The sequence below is a fragment of the Lucilia cuprina genome, chromosome 3 (assembly GCF_022045245.1).
Source record: "Lucilia cuprina isolate Lc7/37 chromosome 3, ASM2204524v1, whole genome shotgun sequence".
In the NCBI taxonomy this organism is placed as follows: Eukaryota; Metazoa; Arthropoda; class Insecta; order Diptera; family Calliphoridae; genus Lucilia; species Lucilia cuprina.
The window spans coordinates 32567734-32578473 of NC_060951.1; the positions used below are offsets into that span (position 1 = coordinate 32567734).

Below are 10740 nucleotides of genomic sequence, written 5' to 3' on the forward strand. Positions count from 1 at the left end.
AAGTCCGTTTTTCTCGAAAACTATAAGAGAAAACCGATATTTTGAGTGAAAACATAAAAGTCCGTTTTTCTCAAAAACTATAAGAGATACAGCAAAAACAAGCGAAATCTGTGATCACATTTATTTCCTACGGAAAACCGATATTTTGTGTGAAAACATAAAAGTCCGTTTTTCTCGAAAACTATAAGAGAAAACCGATATTTTGTGTGAAAACATAAAAGTCCGACTATAAAGCGAAATCTGTGTTCACTTTGATTTCTTACAGAAAACCGATATTTGGAGTTAAAACATAAAAGTCCGTTTTTCTCGAAAACTATAAGAGATACAGCAAAAACAATCGAAATCTGTGATCACTTTTATTTCCTACAGAAAACCAATATTTTGAGTGAAAAAATAAAAGTCCGTTTTTCTCGAAAACTATAAGAAAAAACCGATAGTTTGTGTGAAAAGTCCGTTTTTCTCGAAAACTATAAGAGATACAGCAAAAACAAGCGAAATCTGTGATCACTTTTATTTCCTACAGAAAACCGATATTTTGAGTGAAAACATAAAAGTCCGTTTTTCTCGAAAACTGCAAGAAATACAGCAAAAACAAGCGAAATCTGTGATCACTTTTATTTCTTATAGAAAACCGATATTTTGAGTGAAAACATAAAAGTCCGTTTTTCTCGAAAACTATAAGAGAAACCGATATTTTGTGTGAAAACATAAAAGTCCGTTTTTCTCGAAAACTATAAGAGATACAGCAAAAACAAGCGAAATCTGTGATCACTTTTATTTCCTACAGAAAACCGATATTTTGAGTAAAAACATAAAAGTCCGTTTTTCTCGAAAACTATGAGAGATACAACAAAAACAACCAAAATCTGTGTTCACTTTTACTTCCTATAGAAAACCGATATTTGGAGTTAAAACATAAAAGTCCGTTTTTCTTGAAAACTATAAGAGATACAACAAAAACAATCGAAATCTGTGATCACTTTTATTTCCTACAGAAAACCGATATTTTGAGTGAAAAAACAAAAGTCCGTTTTTTCGAAAACTACAAGAGAAAACCGATAGTTTGTGTGAAAACATAAAAGTTCGTTTTTCTCGAAAACTATAAGAGATACAGCAAAAACAAGCGAAATCTGTGATCACTTTTATTTCCTACAGAAAACCGATATTTTGAGTGAAAACATAAAAGTCCGTTTTTCTCGAAAACTATAAGAGAAACAGCAAAAACAATCGAAATCTGTGATCACTTTTATTTCCTACAGAAAACCGATATTTTGAGTGAAAAAATAAAAGTCCGTTTTTTTCGAAAACTATAAGAGAAAACCGATAGTTTGTGTGAAAACATAAAAGTCCGTTTTTCTCGAAAACTATAAGAGATACAGCAAAAACAAGCGAAATATGTGATCACTTTTATTTCCTACAGAAAACCGATATTTTTAGTGAAAATATAAAAGTCCGTTTTTCTCGAAAACTATAAGAGATACAGCAAAAACAATCGAAATCTGTGAACACTTTTACTTCCTACAGAAAACCGATATTTTGAGTGAAAACATAAAAGTCCGTTTTTCTCGAAAACTTTTTTTTGTGTGAAAACATAAAAGTCCGTTTTTCTCAAAAACTATAAGAGATACAGCAAAAACAAGCGAAATCTGTGATCACTTTTATTTCCTACAGAAAACCGATATTTTGAGTGAAAACATAAAAGTCCGTTTTTCTCGAAAACTATAAAAGATACAGCAAAAACAACCGAAATTTGCGATCAATTTTATAAGAGATACAGCAAAAACTTTTATTTCCTACAGAAAACCGATATTTTGTGTGAAAACATAAAAGTCCGTTTTTCTCGAAAACCATAAGAGATACAGCAAAAACAAGCGAAATCTGTGAACACTTTTATTTTCTACAGAAAACCGATATTTTGAGTGAAAACATAAAAGTCCGTTTTTCTCGAAAACTATAAAAGATACAGCAAAAACAACCGAAATCTGCGATCAATTTTATTTCCTACAGAAAAACGATATTTTGGGTGAAAACATATAGGTCCGTTTTTCTCGAAAACTATAAGAAATACAGCAAAAACAAGCGAAATCTGTGATCACTTTTATTTCCTACAGAAAACCGATATTTTGAGTGAAAACATAAAAGTCCGTTTTTCTTGAAAACTATAAGAGATACAGCAAAAACTTTTATTTCCTACAGAAAACCGATATTTTGTGTTAAAACATAAAAGTCCGTTTTTCTCGAAAACAATAAGAGATACAGCAAAAACAAGCGAAATCTGTGATCACTTTTATTTTTTACAGAAAACCGATATTTTGAGTGAAAACATAAAAGTCCGTTTTTCTCGAAAACCATAAGAGAAAACCGATATTTTGTGTGAAAACATAAAAGTCCGTTTTTCTCGAAAACTAAAAGAGATACAGCAAAAACAGGCGAAATCTGTGATCACTTTTATTTCCTACAGAAAACCGATATTTTTAGTGAAAATATAAAAATCCGAAAACTATAAGAGATACAGCAAAAACAATCGAAATCTGTGATCACTTTTACTTCCTACAGAAAACCGATATTTTGAGTGAAAACATAAAAGTCCGTTTTTCTTGAAAACTATAAAAGATACAGCAAAAACAACCGAAATCTGCGATCAATTTTATAAGAGATACAGCAAAAACTTTTATTTCCTACCTTTTATTTCCTACAGAAAACCGATATTTGATCACTTTTATTTCCTACAGAAAACCGATATTTTGAGTGAAAAAATAAGAGTCCGTTTTTCTCGAAAACTATAAGAGAAAACCGATATTTTGAGTGAAAACATAAAATTCCGTTTTTCTTGAAACTATAAGAAATACACTTTTATTTCCCACAGAAAACCGATATTTTGAGTGAAAAAATAAAAGTCCGTTTTTCTCTATAAGAGATACAGCAAAAACATGCGAAATCTGTGATCACTTTTATTTCTTACAGAAAACCGATACTATGAGTGAAAACATGAAAGTCCGTTTTTCTCGAAAACTATAAGAGAAAACCAATATTTTGTGTGAAAACATAAAAGTCCGTTTTTCTCGAAAACTATAAGAGATACAGCAAAAACAAGCGAAATCTGTGATCACTTTTATTTCCTACAGAAAACCGATATTTTGAGTGAAAACATAAAAGTCCGTTTTTCTCGAAAACTATAAGAGATACAGCAAAAACAAGCGAAATCTGTGATCACTTTTATTTATAGAAAACCGATACTATGAGTGAAAACATGAAAGTCCCTTTTTCTCGAAAACTATTAAAGAAAACCGATATTTTGAGTGAAAACATAAAAGTCCGTTTTTCTTGAAAACTACAAGAGAAAAACGATATTTTGTGTTTTTCTCGCAACCTATAAGAGATACAGCAAAAATAATCGAAATCTGTGATCACTTTTATTTCCTGCAGAAAACCGATGTTTTGAGTGAAAAAATAAATGTCCGCTTTTTCGAAAACTATAAGAGAAAACCGATAGTTTGTGTGAAAACATAAAAGTCCGTTTTTCTCGAAAACTATAAGAGATACAGCAAAAACAAGCGAAATCTGTGATCACTTTTATTTCCTACAGAAAACCGATACTTTGAGTGAAAACATAAAAGTCCGTTTTTCTCGAAAAGTATAAGAGAAAACCGATATTTTGTGTGAAAACATAAAAGTCCATTTTTCTCGAAAACTATAAGAGATACAGCAAAAACAAGCGAAATCTGTGTTCACTTTTATTTCTTACAGAAAACCGATAGTTGGGGTGAAAACATAAAAGTCCGTTTTTCTCGAAAACTATAAGAGAAAACCGATATTTTGTGTGAAAACATAAAAGTCCGTTTTTCTAGAAAACTATAAGAGATACAACAAAAACAAGCGAAATCTGTGATCACTTTATTTCCTACCGAAAACCGATATTTTGAGTGAAAACATAAAAGGAAAACCGATATTTTGTGTGAAAACATAAAAGTCCGTTTTTCTCGAAAACTATAAGAGATACAGCAAAAACAAGCGCAATCTGTGATCACTTTTATTTCCTACAGAAAACCGATGTTTTGACTGAAACATAAAAGTACGTTTTTCTTTAAAACTGTAAGAGAAAACCGATATTTTGAGTGAAAACATAAAAGTCCGTTTTTCTCGAAAACTATAAGAGATACAGCAAAAACAAGCGAAATCTGTGATCACTTTTATTTCCTACAGAAAACCGATATTATGAGTGAAAAAATAAAAGTTCGTTTTTCTCGAAAACTATAAGAGATACAGCAAAAACAAGCGAAATCTGTGATCACTTTTATTTCCTGCAGAAAACCGATATTTTGAGTGAAAACATAAAAGTCTGTTTTCTGGAAAACTATAAGAGATACAGCAAAAACAAGCGAAATCTGTGATCACTTTTATTTCATACGGAAAACCGATATTTTGAGTGAAAACATAAAAGTCCGTTTTTCTTGAAAACTATAAGAGATACAGCAAAAACACGCGAAATCTGTGATCACTTTTATTTCCTACAGAAAACCGATATTTTGAGTGAAAACATAAAAGTCCGTTTTTCTTGAAACTATAAGAGATACAGCAAAAACAATCGAAATCTGTGATCACTTTTATTTCCCACAGAAAACCGATATTTTGAGTGAAAAAATAAAAGTCCGTTTTTCTCGAAAACTATAAGAGATACAGCAAAAACATGCGAAATCTGTGATCACTTTTATTTCTTACAGAAAACCGATACTATGAGTGAAAACATGAAAGTCCGTTTTTCTCGAAAACTATAAGAGAAAACCGATATTTTGAGTGAAAACATAAAAGTCCGTTTTTCTCGAAAACTATAAGAGAAAACCAATATTTTGTGTGAAAACATAAAAGTCCGTTTTTCTCGAAAACTATAAGAGATACAGCAAAAACAAGCGAAATCTGTGATCACTTTTATTTCCTATAGAAAACTGATATTTTGAGTGAAAACATAAAAGTCCGTTTTTCTCGAAAACTATAAGAGATACAGCAAAAACAAGCGAAATCTGTGATCACTTTTATTTATAGAAAACCGATACTATGAGTGAAAACATGAAAGTCCCTTTTTCTCGAAAACTATTAAAGAAAACCGATATTTTGAGTGAAAACATAAAAGCCCGTTTTTCTTGAAAACTACAAGAGAAAAACGATATTTTGTGTTTTTCTCGCAACCTATAAGAGATACAGCAAAAATAATCGAAATCTGTGATCACTTTTATTTCCTACAGAAAACCGATGTTTTGAGTGAAAAAATAAATGTCCGCTTTTTCGAAAACTATAAGAGAAAACCGATAGTTTGTGTGAAAACATAAAAGTCCGAAAACTATAAGAGATACAGCAAAAACAAGCGAAATCTGTGATCACTTTTATTTCCTACAGAAAACCGATACTTTGAGTGAAAACATAAAAGTCCGTTTTTCTCGAAAACTATAAGAGAAAACCGATATTTTGTGTGAAAACATAAAAGTCCATTTTTCTCGAAAACTATAAGAGATACAGCAAAAACAAGCGAAATTTGTGAAAACCGATATTTTGTGTAAAAACATAAAAGTCCGTTTTTCTCGAAAACTATAAGAGATACAGCAAAAACAAGCGAAATCTGTGATCACTTTTATTTCCTACAGAAAACCGATATTTTGAGTGAATACATAAAAGTCCGTTTTTCTGGAAAACTATAAGAGATACAGCAAATAAAAGCGAAATCTGTGATCACTTTTATTTCTTACAGAAAACCGATACTATGAGTGAAAACATAAGAGTCCGTTTTTTTTCGAAAACTATAAGAGAAAACCGATATTTTGACGTTTTCCTCGAAAAGTATAAGAGCTACAGCAAAAACAAGCGAAATCTGTGATCACTTTTATTTCCTACAGAAAACCGATATTTTGAGTGAAAACATAAAAGTCCGTTTTTCTTGAAAACTATAAGAGATACAGCAAAAACAAGCGAAATCTGTGATCACTTTTATTTCCTACAGAAAACCGATATTTTGTGTAAAAACATAAAAGTCCGTTTTTCTCGAAAACTATAAGAGATACAGCAAAAACAATCGAAATTTGTGATCACTTTTATTTCCTACAGAAAACCGATATTTTGAGTGAAAAAAATAAAAGTCCGTTTTTCTCGAAAACTATAAGAGAAAACCGATATTTTGAGTGAAACATAAAAGTCCGTTTTTTTCGAAAACTATAAGAGATACAGCAAAAACAAGCAAAATCTGTGATCCCTTTTTATTTCCTACAAAAAACCGATATTTTGAGTGAAAACATTAAAAGTCCGTTTTTCTCGAAAACTATAAGAGATACAGCAAAAACAAGCGAAATCTGTGTTCACTTTTATTTCTTACAGAAACCGATATTATATTCTTACAGAAAACCGAATTTGGGGTGAAAACATTAAAGTCCGTTTTTCTCGAAAACTATAAGAGAAAACCGATATTTGGTGTGAAAACATAAAAGTCCGTTTTTCTCGAAAACTATAGAGATACAGCAAAAACAAGCGAAATCTGTGTTCACTTTTATTTCTTACAGAAAACCGATATTATATTCTTACAGAAAACCGATATTTGGGGTGAAAACATTAAAGTCCGTTTTTCTCGAAAACTATAGGAGATACAGCAAAAACAAGCGAAATCTGTGTTCACTTTTAGTTCTTACAGAAAACCGATATTTGGGGTGAAAACATAAAAGTCCGTTTTTCTCGAAAACTATAAAAGAAAACCGATATTTGGTGTCAAAACATAAAAGTCCGTTTTTCTCGAAAACTATAGGAGATACAGCAAAAACAAGCGAAATCTGTGATCACTTTTATTTCCTACAGAAAACCGATATTTTGAGTGAAAAAATAAAAGTCCGTTTTTCTCGAAAACTATAAGAGAAAACCGATATTTTGAGTGAAAACATAAAAGTCCGTTTTTCTCGAAAACTATAAGAGATACAGCAAAAACAAGCGAAATCTGTGATCACTTTATTTCCTACAGAAAACCGATATTTTGTGTAAAAACATAAAAGTCCGTTTTTCTCGAAAACTATAAGAGATACAGCAAAAACAAGCGAAATCTGTGATCACTTTTATTTCTTACAGAAAACCGATACTATGAGTGAAAACATAAGAGTCCGTTTTTTTCGAAAACTATAAGAGAAAACCGATATTTTGAGTGAAAACATAAAGGTCCGTTTTTCTCGAAAACTATAAGAGAAATCCGATATTTTGAGTGAAAACATAAAAGTCCGTTTTTCTCAAAAACTATAAGAGATACAGCAAAAACAAGCGAAATATGTGATCACTTTTATTTCCTGCAGAAAACCGATATTTTGAGTGAAAGCATAAAAGTCCATTTTTCTCGAAAACTATAAGAGATACAGCAAAAACAAGCGAAATCTGTGATCACTTTTATTTCCTACAGAAAACCGATATTTTGTGTGAAAACATAAAAGTCCGTTTTTCTCGAAAACTATAAGAGATACAGCAAAAACAATCGAAATCTGTGATCACTTTTATTTCCTACAGAAAACCGATATTTTGAGTGAAAACATAAAAGTCCGTTTTTCTCGAAAACTATAAGAGATACAGCAAAAACAAGCGAAATCTGTGATCACTTTTATTTCCTGCAGAAAACCGATATTTTGAGTGAAAAAATAAAAGTCCGTTTTTCTCGAAAACTGTAAGAGATACAGCAAAAACAAGCGAAATCTGTGATCACTTTATTTCCTACAGAAAACCGATATTTTGAGTGAAAACATAAAAGTCCGTTTTCTGGAAAACTATAAAAGATACAGCAAAAACAAGCGAAATCTCGAAAACTATAGGAGATACAGCAAAAACAAGCGAAATCTGTGATCACTTTTATTTCCTACAGAAAACCGATATTTTGTGTGATAACATAAAAGTCCGTTTTTCTCGAAAACTATAAGATTTACAGCAAAAACAAGCGAAATCTGTGATCACTTTTATTTCCTACAGAAAACCGATACTTTGAGTGAAAACATAAAAGTCCGTTTTTCTCGAAAACTATAAGAGAAAACCGATATTTTGTGTGAAAACATAAAAGTCCATTTTTCTCGAAAACTATTAGAGATACAGCAAAAACAAGCGAAATCTGTGTTCACTTTTATTTCTTACAGAAAACCGATACTTGGGGTGAAAACATAAAAGTCCGAAAGTCGAAAACTATAGGTGATACAGCAAAAACAAGCGAAATCTGTGATCACTTTATTTCCTACAGAAAACCGATATTTTGAGTGAAAACATAAAAGTCCGTTTTTCCTGAAAACTATAAGAGATACAGCAAAAACAAGCGAAATCTGTGATCACTTTTATTTCCTACAGAAAACCGATATTTTGAGTGAAAACATAAAGTCCGTTTTTCTCGAAAACTATAAGATTTACAGCAAAAACAAGCGAAATCTGTGTTCACTTTTATTTCTTACAGAAAACCGATACTATGAGTGAAAACATAAGAGTCCGTTTTTTTCGAAAACTATAAGAGAAAACCGATATTTTGAGTGAAAACATAAAAGTCCGTTTTTCTCGAAAACTATAAGAGAAATCCGATATTTTGAGTGAAAAAATAAAAGTCCGTTTTTCTCGAAAACTATAAGAGAAAACCGATATTTTGTGTGAAAACATAAAAGTCCGTTTTTCTCGAAAACTATAAGAGATACAGCAAAAACAATCGAAATCTGTGATCACTTTTATTTCCTACAGAAAACCGATATTTTGTGTGAAAAAATAAAAGTCCGTTTTTTCGAAAACTATAAGAGAAAGCCGATAGTTTGTGTGAAAACATAAAAGTCCGTTTTTCTCGAAAACTATAAGAGATACAGTAAAAACAAGCGAAATCTGTGATCACTTTTATTTCCTACAGAAAACCGATACTTTGAGTGAAAGCACAAACTTCCGTTTTTCTCGAAAACTATAAGAGATACAGCAAAAACAAGCGAAATCTGTGATCACTTTTATTTCCTACATAAAACCGATATTTTGAGTGAAAACATAAAAGTCCGTTTTTCTCGAAAACTATAAGAGATACATCAAAAACAAACGAAATCTGTGATCACTTTTATTTCCTACAAAAAACCGATATTATATTCTTACAGAAAACCGATATTTGGGGTGAAAACATTAAAGTCCGTTTTTCTCGAAAACTATAAGAGATACAGCAAAAACAAGCGAAATCTGTGTTCACTTTTATTTCTTACAGAAAACCGATATTATATTCTTACAGAAAACCGATATTTGGGGTGAAAACATAAAAGTCCGTTTTTCTCGAAAACTATAGGAGATACAGCAAAAACAAGCGAAATCTGTGATCACTTTTATTTCCTACAGGAAACCGATATTTTGAGTGAAAACATAGAAGTCCGTTTTCTCGAAAACTATAAGAGATACAGCAAAACAAGCGAAATCTGTGTTCACTTTTATTTCTTACAGAAAACCGATATTTGGGGTGAAAACATAAAAGTCCGTTTTTCTCGTAAACTATAAAAGAAAACCGATATTTGGTGTGAAAACATAAAAGTCCGTTTTTCTCGAAAACTATAGGAGATACAGCAAAAACAAGCGAAATCTGTGATCACTTTTATTTCCTACAGAAAACCGATATTTTGAGTGAAAACATAAAAGTCCGTTTTCCTCGAAAAGTATAAGAGCTACAGCAAAAACAAGCGAAATCTGTGATCACTTTTATTTCCTACAGAAAACCGATATTTTGAGTGAAAACATAAAAGTCCGTTTTTCTTGAAAACTATAAGAGATACAGCAAAAACAAGGGAAATCTGTGATCACTTTTATTTCCTACAGAAAACCGATATTTTGTGTAAAAACATAAAAGTCCGTTTTTCTCGAAAACTATAAGAGATACAGCAAAAACAATCGAAATTTGTGATCACTTTTATTTCCTACAGAAAACCGATATTTTGAGTGAAAAAATAAAAGTCCGTTTTTCTCGAAAACTATAAGAGAAAACCGATATTTTGAGTGAAAACATAAAAGTCCGTTTTTTTCGAAAACTATAAGAGATACAGCAAAAACAAGCAAAATCTGTGATCCCTTTTATTTCCTACAAAAAACCGATATTTTGAGTGAAAACATAAAAGTCCGTTTTTCTCGAAAACTATAAGAGATACAGCAAAAACAAGCGAAATCTGTGTTCACTTTTATTTCTTACAGAAAACCGATATTATATTCTTACAGAAAACCGATATTTGGGGTGAAAACATTAAAGTCCGTTTTTCTCGAAAACTATAAGAGAAAACCGATATTTGGTGTGAAAACATAAAAGTCCGTTTTTCTCGAAAACTATAAGAGATACAGCAAAAACAAGCGAAATCTGTGTTCACTTTTATTTCTTACAGAAAACCGATATTATATTCTTACAGAAAACCGATATTTGGGGTGAAAACATTAAAGTCCGTTTTTCTCGAAAACTATAGGAGATACAGCAAAAACAAGCGAAATCTGTGTTCACTTTTAGTTCTTACAGAAAACCGATATTTGGGGTGAAAACATAAAAGTCCGTTTTTCTCGAAAACTATAAAAGAAAACCGATATTTGGTGTCAAAACATAAAAGTCCGTTTTTCTCGAAAACTATAGGAGATACAGCAAAAACAAGCGAAATCTGTGATCACTTTTATTTCCTACAGAAAACCGATATTTTGAGTGAAAAAATAAAAGTCCGTTTTTCTCGAAAACTATAAGAGAAAACCGATATTTTGAGTGAAAACATA

General features: G+C 30.9%; 1 protein-coding gene across 1 annotated transcript in view; it reads left to right on the forward strand.

Annotated features, from left to right (window-relative positions):
• LOC111676127 (glycine-rich cell wall structural protein 1-like) overlaps positions 1 to 286 on the forward strand; it is a 1026-nt gene extending 740 nt beyond the window's left edge. The window contains exon 3 of the mRNA XM_046947044.1: positions 266 to 286. Within this exon, the coding sequence (XP_046803000.1) occupies positions 266 to 286 (21 nt within the window). The remainder of the gene's footprint in view (positions 1 to 265) is intronic.
• Positions 287 to 10740: the final 10454 nt, after the last annotated feature.